The sequence below is a fragment of the Neodiprion pinetum genome, chromosome 4, assembly GCF_021155775.2.
Source record: "Neodiprion pinetum isolate iyNeoPine1 chromosome 4, iyNeoPine1.2, whole genome shotgun sequence".
NCBI lineage: Eukaryota > Metazoa > Arthropoda > Insecta > Hymenoptera > Diprionidae > Neodiprion > Neodiprion pinetum.
In genome coordinates this window covers 387,388-414,858 of record NC_060235.2, presented here as the reverse complement: position 1 = coordinate 414,858, position 27,471 = coordinate 387,388, and the positions used below count along the sequence as shown (strand labels likewise).

General features: G+C 42.2%; 1 protein-coding gene and 1 long non-coding RNA gene across 5 annotated transcripts; one reads left to right on the top strand and one right to left on the bottom strand.

Annotated features, from left to right (window-relative positions):
• Positions 1-643: 643 nt before the first annotated feature.
• Positions 644-25,812, bottom strand: LOC124217886 (unc-112-related protein). Of its 3 annotated transcripts, none has more exons than XM_046624044.1 (8): positions 25,674-25,812; positions 5,201-5,434; positions 4,358-4,626; positions 3,848-4,267; positions 3,340-3,768; positions 3,037-3,249; positions 2,712-2,948; positions 644-2,198 (listed from the first exon to the last, which is right to left on the bottom strand). In XM_046624044.1, the coding sequence occupies exons 1-8, from the start codon at positions 25,810-25,812 to the stop codon at positions 1,998-2,000; spliced, it is 2,142 nt and encodes a 713-aa protein (XP_046480000.1). In that variant the 3' UTR covers positions 644-1,997. The 3 variants fall into 3 exon arrangements, with proteins under 3 accessions (XP_046480000.1, XP_046480001.1, XP_046480002.1); XM_046624045.1 differs by having other exon boundaries at positions 3,848-4,264; XM_046624046.1 differs by lacking the exon at positions 25,674-25,812 and adding an exon at positions 10,726-10,762.
• Positions 20,962-26,213, top strand: LOC124217892 (uncharacterized). Of its 2 annotated transcripts, none has more exons than XR_006882938.2 (3): positions 20,962-21,101; positions 25,255-25,581; positions 25,678-26,213. It is a non-coding gene; the product is annotated as an uncharacterized lncRNA (long non-coding RNA). The 2 variants fall into 2 exon arrangements; XR_006882937.2 differs by lacking the exon at positions 20,962-21,101 and adding an exon at positions 24,320-25,165.
• Positions 26,214-27,471: the final 1,258 nt, after the last annotated feature.

Genomic DNA, 27,471 nt, shown 5'->3' with positions numbered 1-27,471 from the left:
CACCCGGATTTTCTGCTCACTTCACTAATTAGTGGTGAGCGCTCTAGTGACAACACATATAACGAACGAAAAGAAATATTGGTTGACGGCATTATTAACATTACGGTACGAAAAATTATAGCTCGAGATAATTTTCTGAGATATGGGGAAAAGGGGTCACGCATAAAACTAGAGAAGCAGCACTATTGGGAGACCCGACCGTATTGAGTCATTTAGGTGCAATGCAAGAATACCTAACAAGACGAACATATAGGATTATTTGATTTAATCGCGGCGAATCGCATAAGTCAGCGTGGCAGATATGAAAAGGAAAGATGAACAGTCTGACGAATATCAACCATAATTAGATTGATAAATTCAGTAAAGCCTCGATTACTCGAGGTCTCTTCCTCAAAGTTTGCGATTAGTCGAGTTTGTTGCGGAAGTGTCTAAGCCAGTGTTACTTGAGCCACGGTGACTTTTAGTCAGTATCAGCAGAGTTCGTCAGTCGAAACTACAAAACGTAATTAATATTAGTTCCGAGTCAAGAACGTGCGTTCATATCTGTACTTCGTATCATCCCAATCATCTGATAATTCAAGATAAGGTTGATCCACAACGCCTGGAGTAATGAAAGTTTCACTAGAATAAATACGAATATGCATAGCAGATATCGAATTTAACACCTCCCAAATTTTCGTACAAAATGTAAAGCATACATGTCATATCACTATTTGCATTACTAAAGGCACATAAAACTTTGTAATACTTCCGCGTATTTGTTCTCTTAGTATGCATGTTCAATATTTTTAGTTAAGAATACTTTCAAAATACATTATCTATTTAACAAGCTTACAAGTTATACATTAATCAAAACGCTTGTGTAAATATTAAACGTTGGTTTAGAAATTGCAAGAAATGTGTAAGAATCATACAATTACCGCTGCTAACATTTGCCTTCGAAACATAGTTATCAGCGATCACTATTATGTGTAATTCCCGACCCATATGATAAATTCATATTGATCAACAAACGATATTTATGTTCATATTTATATTTTATATTTTATATTCATATTTATATTTATATTTATATTTATATTTATATTTATATATCCATTTGTTTATATCATATAAACATAACATATGGTGTTACTATGTTATTATAGATGTTATTATACGATAAAAGAAAGGTTTGTGTAAACGAGATATTTCTAAATATATTTTATAACTATAGATACGACATAATTAAATGAAGCTTCGTGAAAATAAGGGATATGGGACAATTCATTCACTTTTTTTCATCCCAGATTGTAGTAATTCGTGTGCAATATTGTACAAAATATACTGGAATAATTCTCCAGAGTAAATGCTCAAATTCCAACTACTGCTGTCTCTCTCTCCCTCACCCTCTCACTCGCTATGTTTGTCTGTTTCTACTCCGAGGCTAAAGGCTGGGTGACAAACGTTCTTCTTCAGTAGCCAAACTACAAGATATTGGATAAAATTCACATCATGCCTGTTCAACATATTTACAATTTGACCAACTTGGGTTTTAGTTTGAAACTATTCATTGTCAACATTTTTATTTTCAAAATTATGATTTAAACCGCATGCACACACACACATACACGCGCGCGCGCGCGCACGATTTTTTACACGTCCAGGCGCACACACACAGCCACACAAACACACAACTTTTGTTCCACGAATTGAGTTTAATTTAGATTCTTCTCGAAAAGAAAATAGAAATGACTATAATAATAAAAACAACAATAATAATAATAATAATGGGAAATAACAATCTCTTAGTAAAAGCTTCACTATAGATTGGTTAATCCTTTACAATTCATACATAATGAATAATGTAATATGTATAATATATCGGTAAAAGAAAATTTCACTTCGATTTCTGCTCCCTTCAAAATATAGTATCTGATGTGACTGAGGGAAGGAAATTTTAACGAAACAAGAAAATTGCCGCACTGCAAATAAATAAATGAGGTATCTCAGTGGGCTTATACCCATCCTCCTGTCAGTTTGTGGAACAATTCCTCATTCAGGGTTTGATTAGCCTCTTTAGAACGCATTGAGAGGAATATGTAGCCCCCGATGAACTCGTGAACAACCTTACAGTCGGCTGAATGACATTCGAATATGACATTACCTTCCTCGAACTGTACCATCATGTGCTTGACTTCCCAGTTAACGTTCCATGCCTGGTATAGAAAAGGAATGAAAAATTCTTTGATTAGTCAGAGTGGCGACAGAGGACCGTGTTCAAAATTCCAGGGCATTTCCTTTTCTTCCAAAGCCCACTTACTCAAAATTCCCTGTTTTTATACCTATGATGCTTCCGTAATGGTGACGTAAACACAAGTCAAGGTTACTTGTAGAGAATGGTGTAATTAAATAGTTGGAGCAGATTTTACAACAACGTACAAATTAAAAACTTGAAGGTGTTACAATGCTGCTCTAAATATATGTAAAATATTTGATTTGTCATTAGTTCTGCCTGTGATTACTATACTTCAAGTGAAATAATATTGAAAAATAAAGCTGGTGACTCCCCTCAAATTTTCCCGAATTTTAATAGGTTTTGGAGAATTTCCCCGAGATTTCCAAAGCGCGAGAATTTTCTCAAATGTCCCTGATTTCCCGCTTCTGTCGCTACCTTTTCAGTGAAAAGATGAAAACGAGAAGACAAAAATCATATCGAAAAACTGAATTACCTTCATGGTATTGTATCTCCATGTTCTGAGATGATCCCCGCTGCTCAGCTCCATCCTCATAAGCCTATTGTTCGCAACGCCGAGAAGTTCTTCCTTGCTTTTGTCCATAAACTTGACTATGAACAAAGATATGCCATAGTCTGGAAGTGACTGCCACGCCTTGATGTAGTTCAATTTAGCCTCGATGAGTGGCAAGTCTTTGACGTTGGTGTGAGCCTCCAATATTCTCTGAACCAGCTGCTTATGCAAAGAGTGCAGATGATTGAGTTGTGTTTTTCTTGAGCGAATGTAGAATGAATTATGCACTATATGAATCTCAACTTACCTTGCCCTTTAGCTTCTTCGCAAATCTTGGAGCTACATAATCTTCTGGATTGATATCTAAAGAACTCGGATTGATTGCTGGAGCAGGAGCAGGTCTTTGAAGTTGCAAAAACGCCATTATACTGTTGACCTCAGTTTCGTACGTAGCGTCAGCCAAGCTGCGTCCCTTTGCAGCTAATCTGCAGGCTGCCATCCACTTTGCATATTGTTGCTCCTGTTGTATCGGGTAGGAGTTTAGTCAGTGAAAGCTTATACCCTACAATTTTCAAACACTCGTGTAGAGTAAATTAGAAGCGATTCTTACCGTGTCACACCTAATCCACATTTCCGTCATGCCCTCAGCACTGGGTACTTCGAGTCTGATTCCGTACCGACCTTGCGAAAGGTTAACGTCAGGCGTGACTTCGCATCCGCGAAGATTAATGCTGTGAACAGGTGATCCAGATCCGTTCAATTCTTCCTTAGTCTTGTACAACCTCAGCTGAAGGTCTCTGCATGTGAACCAGTAGCGTTTAAACGCCTTGAGAGTGAATCGTTTTGGTTTTAGGAAGCGGAGATAGTCGCAAAGCTCCGGAACCTGAGTAATATCACTCGGACTGTTGCCGATGCTGCTCCCCTCCAAACTGACCTGAAGGTCTGTGAGCGCGGCGTCTATGTCGTCCTCTACGGGGCTTGCGGATCCGTTACTGTCAAAATTTGGCTGCGGTACGCTCGCCTGGAGGTTCACTTGAACCTGCAACGTACGGAGACAAACGAAATGAGCGATAACCTCGCAAATGGACAAAGACTCGCCTACTCTACCAAGCGCATACCTGCAGGGCTGCAAACATAAGCATCTCCTCCTCGGTGCAGTCGAGTTCTTCGGCAAGCAATTGCCACTTGGCTTGTTCGTATATCATATTGATGCGTACAGCGTCGGTTTTTGGGTTCAGATCGTAAAACGAGTAGAATTTGAACTTTAGCCTGAGAGTATCGAACTCTCTGATTCCCTGCTCCATTATAGACAGTGAAGAATCCAGCCAGGCGACGTTCATCCTGGCTCGTTCCACCAGGGTCTTTGGTCTGATAACTTGTGACCGCGTCTCGGGAGACACGAAGGATGGACTGTGCGCCAGAGAATCGCTCAGACCACCGTTCAATGCCTCTAAACTCATCGTACTGTTGTTGGCATTGAAGGAACCGTTGCTACCAAAGCCGGATGAGTTGTTGTTACGCTTCCAGGTTCCAGTCTGCTGCGAATGGGATGAATCAGATCAGGGATGAAATGTGGCGGTGATTCCGAGGGTAAAAAGAAGACGGGGTAGTGGTAACGGGAGACTTACCGAGACTGGCGAGCTTATGGGTGTGCTGTGATTCTTATTATTCGGCGTCACCGGAGCGCACATGAACGGACTGCTCTGGTCGAGACTGCCGGTAGAGCCACTCGGACTCTGCGTAGCCGGAATGAAAGTGTTGGTATCCGGAGACACGTTCCACTGGCCATTTTTCTGTACTTCAATTTTCTTCTTCACAGGAAGATCCTTCAAGTTGTACTTCAAGTGATTGGGCTCGAGCGGTTTGCAGAACGATAACTCCTCAGGGTGTCTGATGCCTGAAACGAGAGAAACGAAAAAAAAAGGTAATGTACACAAGACGCAACTGCGTGCAAACATCGCTCCACGTGTAAAACCCGTTGCACTACCAGCAGCGATCAACGTACAGTACTGCATATGAATGAGAGATATATTTAAAGTAGATCGTGATTCGTATGCGCTCTACGACATCACAGAGGACGCGCTGTGCTCGCCTACGAGCAAGAAGAAGGCCATCATTTGGGTCATCAGTCGTCATATCGAGCAAACGAGCTCTGTATAATATATAATTGCAAACTCGTATAAATTAGCCGAAACGTTGCTGCGAGCGATATCGTCCGACTAATTTCATCGCGACGTCGTGAAAAATAGGTGTAAAAATAAAAATGTGCAAATAAATGGAATATTTCGTAATCGTGCTGTTTAGTATAAACATGTACGGCTGGTAGAAAATATGATAAGAAAGAGAACCGAAGTTCTCCTGTAGGTACTCGATTTCAGGCTGACTGCAATCTCGCAAAATCGATTTGATCTGCATCCTTATATAGAGCAAATTCAATCGAGTTAATTAGCGTGGCGTGGGGGGATACATACCTAACTCCTTGCAGAGATTGATGACGGCGTTGAATGTCTTGACAGAAAAGTCGACTCTGCAGTCGAGGCAACGAAGATCCGGTAACTGAACCCTGAGAGTCTTGTGCATGGGGGTGAAGTGGAGCACAGCATCGGCTGCAACTCCGTACTGATCCAGGGTGCTCTTAGTTCTGGTTAGCCAATCGTTCCGAGCTGGCCACCACAACGCGTGATCGGACCAGTCCATGGCGATGTCTGTAATCAAAATAACGAAGGCATGAAACATAAGTTAACCCTGCACCGTTGCCTCTTATTTTGCAGATGGCGGCAATTTATCTCTATGATTCGCCATAAAGCAAGCCTACAGCAATACGAGGTGGTCACGTTTTTCAACCGCAGAAGGGACGGCAAACCGTAGAACGAACGAAACGGCATCCTGTAACAACAACACGTGTTCATCCGTCGCGCCAACCAGGATCTTTGTAGAACTTCTGTATGGTGCTACTAAAGCCACATCTGCAGCCGTTCACACTTTCATTTACGGCGCCCGCATGGACGTGTCGTTGGTTATACTTGCACATACAGAGATTAGACCATTATACATCGCATCCCAAACCACGATCACTATACCGAGGCATAGAAGTTTCCGTGTAATTTCTTTAGCTGAATTTTATAGCTTTGCTACTCCTCGTACCGTTAGAAAAAGTAACAGGAAATCATCAATATCATTCGCGCAGAATTAGTGAAATTGTTTATTTACTGTTTATTCCTCAAATTTCGTCCGGCAATTTGCTTTTCGCCCCGGTGTCGTAACTTTGAGCAGAGGATGGGGGGGGGGAGTGAGAGACGGGGGAGAGGACCTCGTAGCACCTCACGACAAGCTGCAGTGCAGCAGCTAAGACGAGGGTGTCGAGTGGCAGAGCCCACCGTAAGGGGAGCTGTTCAAGGGTTTCAACCCCGAGCGACTGCTACTGCAGAGGAAAGCAGCAACGGACGAAATACTTCTCGTTACACCTTGCTCAAGGATTACTAATAAATCGTCAATAAGAAATAACGACCATTCTCTTTTCTACTCCGTTCCATACATGCGAAAATTATTCAATTTAATTTCCTGTGATCCGGGATTTTTTGTCACATATACACATTTGCTAATACCTGTCAACAACGTAGCTGCAGCTATAATCCCACTGGGTTCTATAATTCCCAACGTGACGTGAGATTCGACGGTAATGAAAAAAAAAAAAAAAAAAACTACCACGCAAGAACGAAAGAATCAAGTATTTCGAGTTTTTCAACCTTAAGCGAGAATTAAAAAATTAAACGCGCGAGTCGAGCTTGTTAGAGCTGTTTTCTGTTAAATTTTCCCCCACAGCGACGCGTGCTGCCGCGTTCGAAGACAGCGATGACAGGTGTTGACCGAACTGCTGCTTGTACTGTTTAGTTCTTTCGGGCATACAAGGGCCGAGAATGATGCTGTGCTGCAACGCACGGACCCCGTCCCTTAATGGACTCGCGTACGCAGAAAGGGCGACAGCATAAGCCGCGGCGACGCGCGATGCAATAAACTCCCTTTAGGAAAACACAGGAAGTTGACTCAAGGAGTGGGTGGCTGGGTATAAGATATATAAGATAGCTACGCGTAGTAAACTGCAAAGGCAAAGGTCTTGAGCCAGTTTCTTCTCGCCCTCGTTCATCGTCAGTCAGCCTCTCTCTTTTTTCCTCTCCTCACTGACATCGTCTGTCTTTCCTCGTTGCACGAGCAGCAGCAGATAACCAGCGTATCGCTCGAGGACGGGAATCACGTCAAGAGTTGACCCGGGTCCTCACCGAGTGAGTGCGCTTTCGCTTTTACTTTTTCCTTTCTCTCGGGCAGCGAGCGTCTCAAGGACTTTCGTAGCTTTTAGAAGATAATTAGGACCGGCGTAATGTCACTGCAACAATTACTTTCCCTTTCCTCGAACAATATACGAACGCAGGTAACTGAGACCTTCGTTTCGGAATATTTCAACTCGCACGAATCCCGAAATATTCCTGTGAATTGCCTAATCGTAACTTTCGTTCCCTGTATCTATTACGTAGTAGCCACCTACCTACCTACCGCACCGAGACTCGAGGCATGCGGTAGGGTATTTCTAAAAGCGTGTTGCTGCATCGTGCAGCTGCATGCGTCCAAACTCCAAGTTATAAATAAAACCGCGTAGCTTCACGTTATAGCTGCAGTGCATATACCGTAAGGTTATCGCATGCGTGCCCTGCGTGCATTTCGCGCCTACAGCGGTTCCAGCGACGATCAAATCCGATTTCTTGCCGAAAAAGCACGCCGATAAATCATGGAATAATAAAAAGCAACGAGCATTGAGGTATTCGTGAATAATATTCTACGAAAATCCGCCGTCCGTACGAAAGTTTACTTTCCAAATTCCACGCCGTTAATTGCCATCTATTGCCACCGTATCGCAGTATCACACACTGGGGGAAACGCTTGCTATAGGAGAAAATTAGGTGTGGCAACAATCAACCGGAGCTGAGCATCGAAGGGCGTCGATACAAAGATCGAATCGTGCAACTGGGACAGGCTTCGTGTATTCGTGTAAACTGTGAAGCGTATAAACGATCCCGCAGCCGCGGCATGCAGGAAATGGCGATGACGAATACGTTCGAACAATTTCCTAGCTTTATTTTAAGATATATGCGTCGTTGTTCATAGGCATTGCGCTATCGTCTATACTTATACATTTTTGTGCAAACAAACGGCAGGCAAATCCGTCTCGCTTAATCGGTGATTATTTTCCCTCCCTCCCTTCTTTCTTTCTTTCTTTTTTTTTTCCAATTAGGTACACGTTTGACATGAAAATGAAAACTGGTACGTGTCATCCATAATAAATTTTTTTCTTCTCGCCTATACCGTTTGATTTACCAATCAGATAACTATATATGTATAGATGATGTAGAACTAACGCAAAAATATTGCAAACATAATTGCAAATGTAAAAAATATGCAGATACAGATGTAAAACATTACTTTAATGAAGAATGAAACATGCGCCAGTATTCTTAAAACATGGCATACTAAATCCTCGCACGGCACGTAACATGCCTAGGTTTTATAATTAATGCACGAATTATACACTGCAAAATATTTTACAACGTGTGTACTTCGCGTGTTTTAAATTTTCACGATTCGCGAGACGCGCATCCCCCCGTAATTCTTAGGTCATTATTATAATTACAATTAAAACCCTGGCACGTGGTACGATTCACTCGGCTTTCCGTGCGTGAAATTATTCCCGGCACGGACTGACTGCGTATTTAATTCAAAACGACGACAGAACGACAAAAATTTAACAAGCTGTTCAAAATGGGTCATGCATTTCATAGAGAACGACAAAGTTAATTAACAATAAGTATCTATCGTACGGAAAATTTTTCTACGTACAGTCGTAAATATTATAATGACAACTACAGCAAAAAAAATGTTGGATATAAACACGCGACGAATACGACGAATGTAATTTTTTGTTATCAGTACCACGTCAATTACATCGGAATTTGATTAAGAAATAAAGAAATACATAACGCTATTTATTTTGATCACTTTCAAGAACAGATTTTTCTTGTAAAAATCTGTGCAATATGTAAGAATCCGCATTGTACAACGCATAAAATGAATTATTCACTATCACGCGGGTACGATTATCAAGCATCTGATCACAGATACGCTGTAAAATAATTCACACGATGAATATTATTATACATACATGTGTTCAACGATAACAAAACGATTAAATGTCTGCAATCAAGTTGTGGCTCAAAAACCGAAAGGGGGAGTCGGATCACCGTGCCGTCACTCCTGTAATAATTATGATGATAATGACAAAATAGACAGCGGCTACGGGAGAATAAAAGAGAGACCCGACCTGTTGCGTCGGGCGGGGGGCAAACTCATAGGCCTTATTTAACATATTTAACGGATACATGTACATATTAACACGCAAGTTCAACCCACGCGCCTCCTCCGCAATCAATCCGATATAGCTCTGCACTGCGTGAGAGTAAACTGTGTGAACTTGGCAAACTCGAATGTCGACATATGTCATGAATAAATCCAAGTTCATTTGGCATCCATGTTAGTTCAATAATTCGGTAGAAATTTTAAAAAACTTAAAATTACCAACTCCGTTCTGCATCCCCGACAGATGTTTTTTTTTTAATTTAGCATATCAGAGATATTAGGATAATATGTGAGGATTGAATTGTAGTTTTATCGGCACGAAGATTACTTCTGCAGTTCCCAACGGATTAATAACGATAACAATTCGTTCAATTTTCCCGCCTTACATCCTCCGTAAAACGAGGAATTCTCTTCAATTTTCAACCTCGCTTCGCAGCCGCTCGTCGCCAAGAGTCAATTTGTTTGAACTTTGAGAGTTTTGCGTAAATTAACTGCACTGCACGCAATTGGTACAATAACAGTAATAACAACAACAACAACAAAGAGAACAAACGAGTGGCGCGAGTCGACTCCAGCGACTCATAATCGCGTCAGCCATGATGATCCAATTCCTCTGGACGATTATACGCGATGATGTTGTAATACAATTCATGGATCTACACCTCCGTTCAATGGGCGTGACACGTGTGTACGCAACGCTTGTACGTGCGTTGTACATGTTTTACCCATACACCGTGGACCCAATAACGGAGTATAATTTGCTGGCCGAATCTCATTACACCTGATACTGCGGTATTAAGCTTCGTCGCGCCGACAGAGAAGAGAACGGTAGCGGAGTGATACAGTAAAACGCTTTTACATCTTCTAAAATAAAGACTGACTCACGTCCCGTATACACGCTGGGACGTCAAGCGCTCTTTATTATTACGTACGTTATACAGGCCGCAAATGGACCGAATATATGCGATTCCAACGCGTCCACGACGGCTGCAGTCGACGGAAGAATGGAATGTTTCTTGACGAACGGTGATCGGTTTTGGGGTAAACATATTAGTATTAGCGATTGTAAAAACACGCCGATTGTACACCTGGAACAGGCGCGACATATTATACGTTAAAAACTGACGGGCAAGCTTGCAGATGCGTAGGTATGGTTAGAGCCGATACAACGGCCGTTGAGATAAAACGTAAACGCACCCTTCCGCCATAAATAATGTCATCATTTATCATCGAACGTTGATAATCGCGGGGGCGTGTTTCGACGAAGCATCGTCGGTTGCATTCGTTAGCCAGGCGTAACGGGTCCTCGTTCTCTTGTACTTTGACACGCGACGCGTTACAGAGATCAAAAAGATATGAACTTTCGCTATCGTCTACACCTAATTACTGCAGATTTAACATTTTATTCTCTATTCCGTTATCGTGTTGTTTTAGTTTCTCGTGAATTTCTTCAGCTTTGTAACATGGAACTTGTGTGAAGAATGAGCTGGGACAGAAAAAAAAAATCTACCGTATGTCAACGCTGACAATAAGCCATATTAAATTGCGGTAACAAAATGGGCGTATAGTCAAACGAGGCTTATTCAAAACTCACCGCCAGTGAAAATAAAATTCATCCAATTCTCTGCGAGTAAACGTCGAAGACAGAGCGTTCGATGGTTGAATCGTTCGGCGAGCCATGTGGTAAACGTGTGTAATGGATGCGACGGTGTAATGGTATGCCTGCAGGTACAAGTACAACTGCGTCACGAGCAACGTGACAATCACGAGCATCAAAAGCAGCAGTAAACTGCAGCATAATGCCAGCGGACTGGCTCCGCGATGAAAAGCTCTCTTACACACTCGTCTATCTACAACCTCCTGGGGCACGGATGATAAATGGAAACGAGCCATAATTAAAAACCATCAACTCCAATGAATTTCAATAGGTCGATAAAAGAATAGCCCAGCGTGCTTCGGTGTTACGTGTATTATTGTAGTCACGCCCGTATAATATAATATTAATAATAACGTGGCGACGCGTTCCAAGAGAAAATGCGACCCTGCAGTGATTTAAACCATACGTTATGAAATCGGGCGAAGAAGAATTAATGAAAAGAGGAAAATAATTTTACGTGGCTGAGGGTGCATTATATTCATTTGTTTATTTATTGTTTGTTCTTGCAACATGGCGGCCACAAATTGTAGGAGAAAAAAATTCCATAACATTTCCAGGTTTTCCAGGATCTAAAACCTAGTTCCTCCTCACATTTTCCCAGTTCTAGTAAGTTACTAAAACCTGAGTCGTTCAGCTTATCGACTCTAAAATTCGTTTGAAATTCAATTCGAATTGAAGAAAAATATTATGTACAAAAAACCGTCAGTTTGGGCCAATTTGTTTTCTCGGCGAAAAAAAGTAAACCTGAAAACCTAAAAACAATTATTTCTAATTCCTACGATAGAAAACTGATATTTACAGTTTTTTCCATGACCCCCTTTAAATACCCCGACATTTCTAGGCGTGTGGGCGCACCTTGTACAAATTTATTCCGCAATCGTCGTGAATTCCGAGGAAGAGACGGAGATTTAACCGTTCGCTTCCTCGACTATACATATATCCGTAACGTGCTTGAATTTCGTGTCCGCAGGTTGATAACATTTACGATGCAGATCAGCCGGCACACGTCTACTCGCCAGAGAAATCGAATATCGATTAACCCCAGCGAGATATCAGGACTTGGAACAACGACGGTGGGTGCAGCGCTCGCTACGACCCGACCTAATTATTTTTTTATCCTTCCAATTTCTGTATACGTACGTTCCAGTCGTGGAGATTGTCAGTTTCTCAAAAGTCAGCGCGGGTCCGGCTTAATTTATTACATACTCGAATACATGTATCCATTATTTACAACTTGAAGTCTTCGTCTAATCCAAATTGTTCATCCAATTTTCGCTGCCACGTCAAACTGCTTTCTAAAAGTTACAAATACGCATAGGTATAATAAAGCTGCGGGACATATCATACATGTATTATTGTATTAAAGTTTCTAGATTCAGCTGCGCGAAAACCGACGAGGCGTGTATGTATAATAGATAGACGCAATGGCGACTGAACAATGCCAACGATATTCGGAGGGCCCGACGTGATTGATGCGCGTTAGCCTATTCAGACGGCTATTTTGTGATGCGGAATCGCGAGGCTAGCCGAGGGCACGACCGGTGATCCGTAATTCTCTCTGCATGGAATAGTTTCACCGGCACAGCTGACACGCCATGGCGAAATAATGCGAAATACGGCAAGCACGGAAACACACGTGCACGGAGGGAGAAGAATTCTCCCACCAACATAAATAGAATTTGTTGCTTTCGACCATTCGCTGCGATCTAGGCTAGTATCCCGTACCTCTTCCACGTACGATGACTTAAATTTGTAAAAATGATTTAGTCGAGCGAATTCTTTGATTCGACGAAAGCCTTTTTTCTCACGTTCGAGTGAACCTTTTGATGTGTTTCCGAAATTGAGTCAACTAAATATCATACATCACTTCACCGGGCAGCGAAGTTTCTCGCCAGGGAAGTAACTTGAGAGAAGATGGTTATAAAATAGAGTGGTCGGCTAGGAAGTCAGATACGGATGATGAAAGGTAAATTTGTCATCGGGCCTGTCAAAGCCGAAGAGAGCGTTAATACCAAGTATCGAGTCATCGAAATTGATATTGACTACAAAGAAAGAAAAAACAAAAACTATTGCCACATGTCTAATTTATACTTTAGTAAGTATATTGTGTTAAGTAACCCTTTCCCTCCGTGTACCTATAAAATAAATTCAAACATCAATATGTCGAGTTGTCAAATAAAGTCGCAAAAAACACCATGACGGTAGGAGGATAAAAAAAAAAGAATGTGCGCAATTATAGCTCGGTACACCCTGCAATATTCTCTCCGCGTCCCTCAAACAATCGTCGAACCGAAAACAAAAAGGTGGAGGTCTCCCGTGTCGGAGGGTTAAAATAATCCGACGAGAACGGTCGCATTCGCGCATTCAACGCTGCGGTTAAGATTATAAAAGGACCGCGAAATTGTCAAGATGAAATAACCCCAAGTTATTATACCACGTGCATGTGTACGAAAATATACCCATAGACACGAAGTGGTTCTTCGTCATACACGATTCAAGGACGTCGTCGTTTACGGCCGTTTGTAAAACACGAATCCTTTTGCGACCCAATTATACTGCAACCAATTAGCGGATAGCAGCCTCGTGTCTGCAGGATCATAGCGTAAAGGCTGTATCACATGCGGCAGTGGAAGGACCGTATGACCTACTTCCGAACGAACCATCCTAAGGAAAATGCCACCTCGACCCATTGTCACCCATTGTCAGAGAATATGAGGTGTACCAACTCCGGTGTACGTAGATGTAACATCATGTTTCACTCTTCTGTTTTCATTTCTCCTTATCATTTTTCTTCAAAATTTTCAATACTTTACAGATTCTTTGTCTTCTATGTTTTGTAAGAAAAAAAAAAAAATTCAATGCTCCTCTGTGGTTGAAAACTTGACGTTTTTCTCTTTTTCCACGCAATCTTTCAATTTTATAAAGACAGAGAACAGAGCATGGAAATCATTTTATTTATCACAGTGATATTGCCAATGAAACTTTTTATCCCCGTGATACGTACGCGCCTGGTATATGACCCCGTAGCGAGTTTTTTACCGTTGACTGATGATGATTGACGAAATTTACTTCGCTCGCCATCAAAGCGACCTACAGCAACAACATATTCCCTTCTATCCTTTCTAGCCGTAGAGCGGCAGCAACGGTCGGCGTCGCGGCGTCATTCTCCAAAGATAAATTCGGCTGGCATAGATTTGTGTTATTCCCCTTCCTGATAAAACTGGGTCGGTATGAATAACATTTATAGCACAGGGTCATTTCGACGCCGTCCCTGCTGCGTATTAATCTCAAAGAGACTTGTTCTCCATCTTCATTCCACTTGCGTAATATGTGAGTCGCGTGCGAAAACTATTCTTTTCTTTATTTTTCTTGTTAGCTTCACTCACCTGTCGATGCCTACCTTCGTTGTACAAAGTCTGTACAGTCTGCTAATTAACGTAATTTTTTTTAAATCCTTTTCATCGGGATAATTTGGAAATTATAATTGGCCTGTCCACTGCTACGTCCAAGGTGCATAACGTGTGCAAAATAGGAATTCGAAACGTGGTTACAAGAGGCAGCGGTGTGACGGCAGGTCGAACCGAAACGGAAGACCGAACAAACTTCAAACGTAATCGATTTCACCCTTCGACGCTCCCATTTTCCTATCTTTAACACACACGCACACACCGAAATCAGTGGTGCATCAGGGGCGTTTCCCTATATATTACACGTCCAGAGAGAAAGAGAGAGAGAGAGAGAGAGAGAGAGAGAGAGAGAGAGAGAGAGAGAGAGAGAGAGAGAGAGAGAGAGAGAGAGAGAGATATTGGAAAAGATAAACAAGTAGATTTGTTGCCGTTATACGAGTAACTCAATATTTTGCACCCGTGGTGAGAAAATTCATTAATTACTGTACGTGACGCATTTCCGGTTCAATTTTCTTGATTCTTAATTTTCTTCTAACCTCGGCCTTGATCCTAGTTTATAATATATTTGAGTTTTTGACGGTTCGATGACTGTTCAGAATGTGTGTGGTCGTGTCCGGAGACAATCTGTAGAAAAATTTACGCTACAAAAATATTCTGTAAAACAATTCTCCTTTTGAATAATTCATGCGTGAATTATTATTTCTCATGCGAATCGCGAATATACATTTGTGTAGAAAATTATTTCCGCACAACATTTTCTCTGTAGAACTGATTTCCGTAAAACCGAACAACATTCTCTAACCCCGTAAGTAGAAACCGGAATCGTAATCTCTGTCAGTGCCAACGGAAACCGCAACATCCTATTTAACGTTGCGCAGAACTAATTTTCTTACTCGATGCATCGAGCAGCGTTAAGGAAAAACAAAGACAATTTTACGCGAAAGTATTTTAAGCAGGCATTTACATTTATATCTCTACAGATATATATACGTGCAGGATACATCTCCCGGTATTTTATCTCGTTTAAATAAATTATAAATTTTAGCCCATTCGACTGATATGAGACCCTGCAATCGATTTACAGTAATAGTAAATCGACTGCAATTTGTCACGATTGAGCAGTACGAATAAATCGGCATTGTTATAGTCTCCGAGTAGGTATTGGAGCCGATGCTGTTTTCGCTGCCGCTGCTGCTGCTGCAGGGTTGCGGAGGAACCGCTATATATAGCTTTAATCTTATCATTTCGAAGGGGATTGAACTCGTTGTCATGCCTGCGTAAGTACGTGTGCCGAGAAAAATCGAAGGAGAATATAAGAAGGGCTCGAAGATGTGGTAAATTTGAAAGGCTAAAACTACTCAACTCCTACATATATACACTTACCTAATTACTCCCCTTCGTTATAATTCCCTTTTTCTTTTTAAATTGTACACGTTCTGTTGCAAGAAATCGGCAACTTGCGTGATAAGATTTGAGTACGCGTATATAGGCATGTGTGAAAAATTTTCACCAAGTCTGTATGAAATTCGCGTAAATTTTTCTACTCGAAGTTAAATTCGTATCAATTTGTACATATAAATTTTTTCTTTTTTTTTTTTTTTTTAATTGTGTAAGTTTCACTCCACCCTTTGATCGTTATTTATAGCCAGTAAAGTTATTTTTCGACGGACAATACATAAATGCCTGTCAGATAACGATGACGCCGAATATGGTGGCGATGGTAACGCATTTTAGCGAACGCGTCTGTATACGTCTACAATATGTGTCGTTAGTTTCTTGTTAATTCTGACTGATGTCACAACTTTCCTGCCACGCCGCAACTTCCTTAAATGTTTATCGCCTGAGCGTATGAAAGTATTGCGGGAATTTTCATACCGCGTATGGAAATCTCGCAAGAACGTACTACGGACATACGGTGTAAAAATATTATTTTCCTACGCCTCTATATAAGAATCGTTACATTACACGCGCAATGTAATTGTTATTACGTTATTAATGAAAGCAATAACCATTGCATATCAAGCACACAAACGATGAGAAATAAAAATAATCCAGAATGTACCTGTAAATAGTAATGTTGACACGGGTACGTAATAATTATAACGCTGTAGGTAGCTAATTTTGTAAAAAAAAAATTCCGTACAGGTTGGTTGAAAAAAACGCACACGTCAGTTTTTCGATCAACGATTAAATTGCATTATATAAAAGTGAGAATGATAATGATAACGATATTTACTACAGGCAGCTGGCAAATCTCGGTCAGACTGCCGCGCGGTCTAAGAGAGCGTATAATAATTCTATCTATCGGCAATAGTAAGCACACCATGAATGGAGAGGAAAGCGAGCGAGGTGTCTAGGAGTAGCGAGTGAATGGAGGCCGGCCACAGAGATATTCGCCTACGCTGCCAACACCGACCGCTGCACCATCGATGCAATGCGCAAACAAGATATACACGTATACAAATATACACGCATGCACGATATTGACATTATGCAGGTATACAGCCTACGCGTATATAGTCGAGGAATGTCGAAAGAATCTATAAAGTCAAACGTCAATACCTAGTGATGTTCCTATATGATTAATTTTTAATCAAGCAACGATCAGTTCTAGATACCTACAAGCGTATGTATATATTAACGTGCCTTCCAAATTGTTGTTTAAAATTTATAAATACCGCATGTTACGCGTTATGTTAATACCGAAAGATATCAGAGTCAAGAGTCACGTATGAAATCGGGCAACGTAACCGCGGCGGCAAGCAAACGTCTATCCGTACAGCACCAAGAATTCACCGTAAGTAAGTGTGCCTACGCGTTGGACGCGTATGTGGAAGGTACTGTGATAAGATAAAAAATTATACGTAGATAATTTATTTTTAGTTGAGAGACAATGGTGTTATCGTCAACGTCGAGGTGAAAGAAGAAAAAGGAAAAATTGACGTAAAAGGAAACTTGGGAAAACGGCATCTTGTCTTTTCGTCTTATTCAACTTTCACGTGAAATATTCCGGACATCGAGGCGTACCATGGATCCTTATCTGATCGAGGCAGTTAATAAACGTACAATGTCATACTCACGGTCATGTAAACCAATTAAATATACAATCGTGCCGTGACGAGTGCATGCAGCGTATGTTATACGTATGAGAGCGCAACTTATTCGGTCTGATGAAAAGCTGATGCGATGCAATTTAATCAAGTTCAATAACAATCGTCGCGTACCGTACATACACCTACTCAGAGTTAGTTCATTATTGTCATTATATTGGTCGGTAATTGCATACCACACGCATATCCGTACGACCAGCCAAACACATGCTTGCATGTAGAGCAACGATAAATATTTCTCCTCTAAATAAACACACCGGATTGGTCGAGTGAAGTCACGGATTATTTGTCGAATAACGTCGTGAAGAGTCGCGTGTGAAATGAGCTCACCGACCGAATCGCAGCGAACTCGTACGTCGTATACTATACTGGAAATAATGATCCCCAAATTTGGAATCAGCGTTCCATATAAAAAAAAAAAAAAAAAAAAAAAAAAAACCTTTTGTCAAACACTGCAACCTACACACTTAATCTGTGGTGATGTGTCTGCATCCTCGGTATCTATTACACCCGGGTGGTTCGTTCGTCAACTTTTTTTTTTCAAGGCTCCACTCGAAAAATTTCCCAAGGTATACACGTAAAAATAAATAAAAAATATTACAATATTAGATTCGGCGTACAGGCGATGGCTGGAAGGCGCAGCAGCGCAGCGCAAGAACCTTGACAGCTATAACGACGAGTGAGACTCGAACCGCGCGATGGACGCTCTCCTTATGTGATCTCGCTTCGTCTCGACTCACGACGCGGATAGCCTTAATTAAACAAGCAAACGTATAAAATTTATTATTCTCACTTTCAATAACTGACGCATGATCTGTGTATAGTTCAAATTTAACGAAGCAACGAAAAGTAACGCACCGTCGTCTTGCGTTATATACATGTATGATAATTTGTGAACCTCGCGGTGCTGATTCGATTTACTCGTGGCTGTTGAATCCATCTCCTTCGATCCCTAGTCAGTTTATCACCACACCCATTATAACGAGCGCTTTATTTTCATAGTTAGAGAAAAAGTTTTAAAAAAACATGTCGGCCAAGAAGAGTCGACGATTCGTGTAATAACGCGAGTGATTCAACAGATCGCGTGAGTCAGAGAATCCGCGTGAGCAGCGAAAGTTCGCGATATTGTGGGGTGGGGTGGGAAGGATGAGCGTCACGACGCCTGTTTCTTCTTTCTTTTCTTGTCCTCGCTCCTTTATTTCTTCTTTTGCCACTGGTCCGGTGTGTACAAAGGTCACGTGGACCACCGCCATTGCAGACTGCGATAAAAGTACATTCGTGCCAACTTTTATCTTATACCTCCATGTACGTAAAACGTGTGCCGCAGCAGTCGTAGCAGCGAATTTCTCTCCCGCAGTCCAACACACGTTCTCAAATATACGCGAATGCCCACGTATGTTTACCAGAATCGTCGCGAGTCAGCGTATAACAAATTCAAGTTTCTATCCGAAACGCGTAGTTCTCCGACAGCAAGCAGAGGTATTCATCCTCCGCTTTTCCTTTCCCTGCTCCCACCAAAGCCCGATCCAACGACCACCACGTCTATAGTTACCCGTGTCGTGTGTATATCACATACATATGTGAGAAGTGTGTGGGTAGCTACGTGCGAATGAAACGAATTCTATGTAACGAAGTAACATCATCGTTCGAGAAATTTTATTATTCTCCACTGGCGTGAGAAATGGTGAACTTGAACATCGACGCATCGTGCAATTATACTTTATAGCATTATACGACTATACCTATGCCGCAGCACGCTGCAAGCATTCGATATTGAATACGTGAGTTTGACTGGAAGCTGAGGTGTTTGTTACGGTCCTTTAACCAATAATTGGCTGCAAGGTGTAGGTATAATACAAACGGAAGCCTCCCGCAGGAGTCTTGAAACTCCAAGGCTTGTCAGGAAGTAGTTGTAGAAACAATACGAGACAAGGGTCTGAATTTGGGAAAATTTTCACATCTTTACGGAAAAGACCATACGCTGCACCCAGAAATAGGAGTCAGGAGGAATGGTTCTAGCAACGGTACACATTATAGGTACATACATATGATTGAAGAAAAATGAGGAAAGGTCATTGATCGAGGGTTACAAAATTCGCAACAGCAGCGACGAATTGAAACCGAACCTCGACGGCACCGACTTGACGCCGTCGTAGAGAGTCGTAATTAGCCCGCACTGCACCACGGCGTTAAGGACACGTAGATGGTTAAGCTGCTGTTTCAAGGGTATAGAGTTACGCTGATGGTGGTGGTGGTGGTGGTGGTGCGAGCTTCGTCGCGTACATAGTTTGTATACATCGTACTGTATACGTATATAAGTAACTTCACACGCATCGTCATACATGTATATGGTTACCTATCTCGTATGTCTCTATAGTCCCTATAGGTACGGAAAGTCGAGTTTCGTATAATTCGATACGAACATATTACGCCTGTACATCTACCGTATACTCTACGTTACTCGGGAAAGAGAAAAAGTGAAGGAACTGACAAAGGAGACGGAGTAGAAAACACGAAGAACCGTAGTCGGTTAGTTTCTAATGAAAGATCGCCAACGTTGAATGAATAAACAAAAAGGAGGATCGGGTGTTTTTGTTCTTTTCTTTCCTTCTTTTTTTTCAATGGGGCAAGAACACCGAAAGATTTATAGGATATCGCCACCCCCCTGCTCCGTTTTACCTACCTTATTATACATTTATACCACCTTCGTACAAGACGTGCTCGCTGCACACCTACGTCACGCATAAAATCGGACCGACAAGGCAGAGAGAGTGAGAGGCAGGCGTTATACGCACGTCCGCCCTGCTCGCCGTAAAACGCGTGTGTGTATATACGAAACAGCACGCCTACGACAAACGAACTCTGTAATACCGAATCCAAATGTATTGAAAAAAGAACAAGAAGAATAAGGTGAGGATAAAGGAGGCTACCGTAAAGTGTCGTAAGCATGGCGGGCAAACGTCTTCTGACACGCATACCTATACGTGTCAGAGGTATGAAACCCACACGGACCACACGTGTGTATACGCCACACATGCAATATGTATAGCGACAAATTTAACCGAGATGGAAGTTGCGAGTATAGGCGACGCGCGTCATTGTGATATTATATCGCGAGATATACGTAAAAGGCAGTGTCGCTGCCTATACGTATAATGTGAAACGAACAAGCAATGCGCGAACTTTTAAAAATTCCGCTACATCATTCCTAGACTAATGCAATTGAATCGTAAAATAAATTTAAAAAAAAAAAAAACACAAAAACAATAATATGCTTCAATTAAGAGATTTAGTCATTTCCCAACTCGCTCGCCGCGTTCTGTGGCCCAGATTCTATTCTTCCGTTCGCCGATTAGATCGCGTGACGAATGACGAATTGATAAATTCAGCGAGCTTGGCAAATCACTCATTATTACCAGATTGAAGTTAGTAACGTTTAATGTAACGAAATATTGAAACTAAAATCAATGTTTTGAAAATTTAGAACGACGTTGAAGGTGTTTCATTTCCAAAATCTGCACAGCGCATTTTACTTTAAAAAAATATATTACTCAAGTCGAGAGGATCCTGCAATTGCGAAATAATGATTTCTCGTAAAAATGAATCGTTAAGTTAACGTTAGGAACTTGACCACCTTTAATTATTGACCCAGGTTCACGATGCGGATAGACGTTTGATAAGACTGGGACACGCGTACAGTGAAGAGGCAGAAGAGGCAGTAAAGCTTGTCAGCATCTTTGCGCCAAGACTGCATTCCTGCCGCATTGTTTCTCAGAATTTTCAACAACTCTGGTAGGTAGGTACGCCATGTGTGTGTGTACTTTCGTTTCGATGCGTGTGTGCGTGTAGCGGCTATCTAAGTCAACGCTATAGCACGCGATCCACTTGGACGTCGTATGCTGTGGCATTTCATAACGAAGAAAAATTTCAGAGAAAGAATTTTGCTCTCCGGTCTCAGCATCAAACTCCGTCAATTCGTTATCATTGTATAAATACATTATTGCACATGTATTACGTGCACTTGCGTAACGAGCCGTATGCAACGCGTTAGCAAAAATTACCGACTCATCGAAACATGCTGAAGTTAGTAACGTTGTCGTAACGATTTCTGCTGAGGAAAAACCGTTGTTACTTCACGATTTTGAAACTGTCTGAAATTGAGTAAACCGTAATAAGAAAAAAACATGCTCATATTTTGCAATCTTAGTTCCTTCGAAATCATTGTAAAAATAAGATTTTTTTTTGTAATTTATTCCCAGTCTTTCGTCGAGCGAACGTTACCAACTTCAACCTCGTCTTATTTAACACTAACGATTGCACCGCACGTTATATCATTTACAAACATAGCGTAGATACATCTTTCTCCTTTTTGTTCTTCGACTTTTTGTTCTTCTACTTCTTCTGTACTCGTACAATCAATCCGTCAGAATAAATGTAATTAAATTACACGTTCAAACCTTCTCTTTGATGCCGCACGCGAATAGAATTTCAAAAATGACGTACACCTATAGCATAATATGCGCCAGGCATGAATAACAGGAGGAGAAAATGATACGCAATAGCGAACAATGAATGCGACGATCGTTGACCGGAATCGCGGAGCGATAAGCGCCGGGTCTCTTCCGCTCTCGCCATTTCTCTGTTTTGTCATTCGTTATACGCATGTATAAAATCTTTACGCTGCTCGTCGCCGAAGCAAAATGGAAACCAGATAACTTGTGTTGCAAGACGAGAATCGAGACTGAAATTGCGACGACTCGCACGGTCAGCTGATTGTTGTGAGGCTGGATCACGAGCGAAGCCAGACGCTGGCGGTTTTCTCATGCTGCACTACCGTTACTCGCGGTCCTCCTTATTTCGCCACATGCGTTGTTTCTACACGTGCATATTGTACATGTATACAAGGGTGTGTCGCAAAACCACGTTTTTCGAATTTCGACGCGTACTGGTGCGGAAAATTTCGGTCTTGACAAAAAAATATTGAGTGATTCCAAGGAGAACATTTTTGGTTAATGTTTTCAGCTTGAGCAAACAGTTTTAAATTTAGGAATTTCCATACTACAGCCAAATTTTCCCGAATATAGTAAGGAAAACAAGAATAATCAATACTGGTTCTTTTTTTCAATAGATAGCAGGAAGTAAATAGGACTTTCCTTATTTTCCATTTTGAGCTGCATCTCTCATCCGTACCACTATAAACTTTCAAATAATATTACAGTTTTCAGAATGATAGATCACACTTGGGTACACATAAAAGGAAAACCCTGAGTCAGTAATGTGGTCAGAGTTAAGTCGGGAACAGAGCCGTATACGTAACACGCGAATAAGACTCGATTATTCCCTTCTTACACAATGTACTGTAATATTAATTTCCTTATTCTTCTCCACGTCTCTCGTACGCGAGCATTTCATTTTTACGTCATAATAATAAACAACAAACGCCTGCGTTATTACGAGACTTGGACGTCGTTGTTTATACGCCGGGTTTGACAAACTCTTATTACCATACAATGCAGTTACGGGTCCCTAATTCTTACAATCAGCCATATGACGACGAGAGAGACTCTCTGCCTCCCCCCCCCCCCCCACTGCTCGCGATAATTCGTACAATCATGCATTTACATTGGCCTTTAATACGCTATTTATATGTATAAAGAAATTACATCCGGCGGGAGGATTGCATGTGTATATGACGTACTACATGCCTGGGTGCGAGTGTGTAAGTATGTTTCGAGAGAAGAACGGTACAACGGAAAGCGCTGCAACAGAACCGTGACACATATCCTTTATTACGTGCATAGCGCGCAGTTGAAGAAAGTATTACAGTATGTACGATATTCTGTAAGCGCATCGACGCATAAATATGAAGGCGAAATGAACATTCGGAGGGATTTGACGAAATTGTTGTTTGAAAAGCACCTGCAGTTATACGCGACACAATATATACATAACGCGTAACCTGTCGAGGAACGCGCGCCACGCGTGTATACGTATACGCATGTATATCTGTAGGGTAGATTGTACGGGAGATCGGAGAAAGAGATTATATCGCCCGTCGGGATTTCTACCTGCCGCTCTTCTTCTCGACGACCCCACGTGCATATAAGCCTCGTAACCCCTGAACCCCGAATACATCAAAGCCGATTCAAAGTATCACACACGAGCTCACACGGTGCGTAATGTTTGTTTCATTCGAAATACCGAGTACAGCCGACGAGTACGCTCTGCGTGCATATCGTTAGAAGAGTGCGATATTACGCAAAATGCGGATAGGAAGGGTTGTTTAAGGGGATGCCCTGGTCGGTTTCGACGTTGGACGTATACATCTCCGAGTATCGAAGTCCACGTATCTCAAACGCGAAGAAAGGGTTTACTAAGCCCCATTCGTTACACACGATACTGAACGAAAACACTCCAACGCATTTTCATTTAGACGCAGAAATAAAGTACTGGCACGATTTCCATGAGATCCCAATAGTAAATTCGTAGATTTCATGCCATTTCTTTATTTGTTCGTCAGATGAAAACTCATCGGAGTGTCTCTGTTCAGAATTGTGCAGAAAATGGGGTAGTTTAGCCCTATTTCGCGTTTGAGATACGTGTACTTTGATATTTGGAGCTAGGTAGGACAACGTTGAAATCCACTGGGTCACCCCTTTGAGGAGCGATGAAGTTTTTACCACAAAGCCTGGCACGAGCACGGGTCTATTATCCAATATTATCTCCGTGTCGCAAGGTGTTAGTTTAAAATAAACGTGAAAGGGCGGAGGCGCGGGATGCCGTTGCATGCACACCGCACAGTATGTGCGTGCGTACGGGCATGTACGAGCTACATTGATATGTATATATATTATATACACATAGATATATACACACAGATCTGGAGGAAGGGGAGGTGGTGCGTTTATAACGCAAGCCGGCGCGGCGTGCGGCCGCCTAGACAAACAACCAACGTTTCGTTTCTCCTCCTCGACTCGACTCGACTCGACTCTACGCCACGCCGAAAATACACCTTTGATGATGCCTGACGTTCGGTTCGGTCGGCCTGACTGCTTGCTTGCTTGCTCCGCTGCCTGCCTGTCTTACCGCCGATAAAATACGCGCGATCTCCCGGTTAATATCATCGTCCGATTCGGTTGTGCGTTAAACCCTGTCACAAGTCACGTAGCGCAAAACGACGGTCGCATGTGGGTTTTACTCGTTTTACTCCCAAGCATGTACGTACACGGTTTGAGACTGGGACGAGGAGGCGGCGGTCAGTTACTACAGCGAATGGGTTTATTGAAAGTGTGCAATTGGCCGCGCCAACGGAGCGACGAGACGACGATGAGAACGGGCCGATTCAATTCGAGATGATGAGGCTGAAGTCTGTAACGTTAACGTAACGCGAAAGATCTGGGGAAAAAATCGTCGTTGCACAGTTTTAGAATGACTTTTCAAATAGTAAGCTTTTCGAAAATAAGAGTACATGTTTTGTTTATCGTGGTTTATTAAATTGCAGACATTACTAATAAATGGTGCAAAGTAACGATTTTTCCTTAACATGCATCGTTACAGTAACGTTACCAACTTCACGCTCATTATTCGAGGCGGGTCTTCTCCCGTAACGAAGCTCGTAATCGCGGGGGATCAGCTCGTCTCCTTGTGCTATTTTCGAGGCCGTAGGTTCATGACGCGATTTCTGAACCGAGTTTCGCGAGGTTAAAACTGTTCTTCTTCTTCTTCTTCTGCTTCTTCTTCTTCTTCTTCTTCTTCGAGAAAGCAAGAGAGGAGGGGATAGAGAGTGGGAGATTAAAGGCCGAAGATTAACGCCGGTCAACAGTAAAAATCAAGCCAGCGTAGACAAGAGCCGCGCTACCTGTACGGTCTCCGCAATGCGTCTCGCTCTTCCTCCTTTTTCGTCTTCTCCTTCTTATTTTTCTTTTTCCATTTCCTTTTCTTCTTTGCAGAAGTTCGAAGAGCCCCGCAACGCAGGAACGGCGGCTCCAGCCATCCAGTGGCTGTCCGACCAAGAGTCAGAAGAAACAAGAAAACCGAGACGGCGGCGGCCTCGAGCGTCGCCTTATGTATAGTACACGCAACGACGTGTGTAAATATCGATGCGTCAGCGTTAATCTTGGAATAACTTCGAATGAACGAAGCGCGGCTGATGCTTGCACGGAAGCTACAGCCGGACCGAAGGAGTGCGGATCGAGTAAACACGCGGTGAAGAGACGGTGACGGGTGATCGGATCGTGATGCCGATTTTCACTTTTCGATACACAGGCATATGTGTGGTACGGATATATAGGAATATGGATATATATATATATATATATATATATATATGTATATAGAAATGCCTGTCGCTAATTGGCAATCAACTCACCAAGGTCTTCGACGAGACGAAGCATGACGCCACCGATGTGAAGTTCCCCCTTAACCCGGAGGCTTCTCTCGACCTGGAGATCGGTCACGAAGACGCGCAGCACCCAGCTGCCGTCGACCTCGTGTCCGTCGGAGTACATCCTGTTTAGCTGACGATGGCCTGCGAGCCGAGATATATACCTGCGAGCGAGCGAGCGAGTGAGCGATTCCGGATTTCAACGTTCGACGCACTTTGCCCGGCTGCCTGCCTTCTTCTCTTCCCTCTTCCCTCTTCCTCTGAGCCTTTGTTACGCTCTTCGAATCAAATCTCGCACTATAATCATGGCTGGAATTTCTCTTCGTGTAAAACTTTATCGAACGACGAGAACAAAACAAACGAAAAAAAAAAAAAAAAGAACAAACTTTTGCAATACCTTTGCGCGCGGTTTTATTTTATTTGCCTTCGGAAGGACGAAAATTCTATCCGCCTTGGAACGCGCGATCTTAACTCGACACCGACACACCGGATCTACTTTACTATATATCTTCAGCCTTTTTCCACGGCTTATCGACAAAAGTTTTCTTATCTCCCACTCGAGCGACCGTTACGCGACTCGACGACAAACCAGAATACTCCGGACGGCTCAGCGGTCTACGCCGTACAGAGCCATCCGTGCTTGTCCGTCCCGCTCCCCCCCTTCAGCCGCTTCGTCCAACATCCACGACCGACTTCCGTTAGCTCCGCATCCCGTTTTCGTTCTTGTTCATTGGTCGCCCACCTCGTGGCGCTGCGGGACGCATCTGATTGTAATATCGAGTCCTACCTTACCGCACGCGGTAGCTTGACGTTTGGTTACCCACGCCGTGGCGCTATTCTTGAATTCCGTACCTGAGTAATCGGGAAAACAGAGAACCGTGTCAAAATTTCGTACAACTATAAACGGTGTATAATATGAAAAATAATTATTACAAGATTTGCAATACGGTGTTTCTACTAACGAACCTTCCGATTAAGAACTACGATCGATTAATTGTTGCTTGTAATTCCTGCCAACCTATCGTACGGACTGCTGCAGCGTCGAAAAATGAAACTGCTTAGCGGGAGATAGTCGGATAAATACGAAACCTCGAAAATATGTACTCGGTATATGTACTTTACCCTTGCGAATTCACAGAATTCGCGACATTTTCTTTATTTCTGCGTCAAATGAAAATGTATCGGAGTGTTTATATTCAGAACTGCGTATAGAATGGGGTTGTTAAGCCCGTCTTCGCGTTTGAGGTACGTGGACTTTGATATTTGGAGATATATAAGTCGGCGTCGAAACCAACCAGGGCAACCCCTTAATATTATTAGATGCTTCAAAAATTTGTGCGGAGCATCGTTTGCAAATCTCAAATTTACAAAACTGACTGATTAATTTCGGAAACAACTATTTTTGGAAATACTTAAGGTTTTCCTGCGGGTTTTATAATAAAGCACTTGATCACAAGGGTCGATAAATTCATTTTCCCGTTCCATTCTCATTCGTGGACGAGGAGCGGAAATTTAATTATTTTCGCATTGACAGTACTGGGAAATAAATCTAACATCCGATCCCTTGTGTAATCAGCATCTAACAACACGCATGCCTTTTCCTTTCATACTGTATGCAGAGTCTGCGATACTATAGATATATAATAAATATTCATGACACAAGTACTTTTATACAGAGTAAACTAGTTAACATTTATGCAATAAAAAGTTTCAAGTTCCAAATTAATTTTCATCGAAAGGGCGGCGTTGTAGAATACTTGAATAATCTGCTCCCCCTACGCTA

Excerpts from the sequence above, each read along its gene's own strand:
- LOC124217886 (XM_046624044.1), bottom strand. The coding sequence starts at position 25,812 with ATGTACTCCGACGGACACGAGGTCGACGGCAGCTGGGTGCTGCGCGTC. Across the intron at positions 3,250-3,339 it reads TGTGGATTAGGTGTGACACG|GAGCAACAATATGCAAAGTG; the intron begins GTAAGAATCGCT and ends CCGATACAACAG. Across the intron at positions 2,199-2,711 it reads GGAGATACAATACCATGAAG|GCATGGAACGTTAACTGGGA; the intron begins GTAATTCAGTTT and ends TTTCTATACCAG.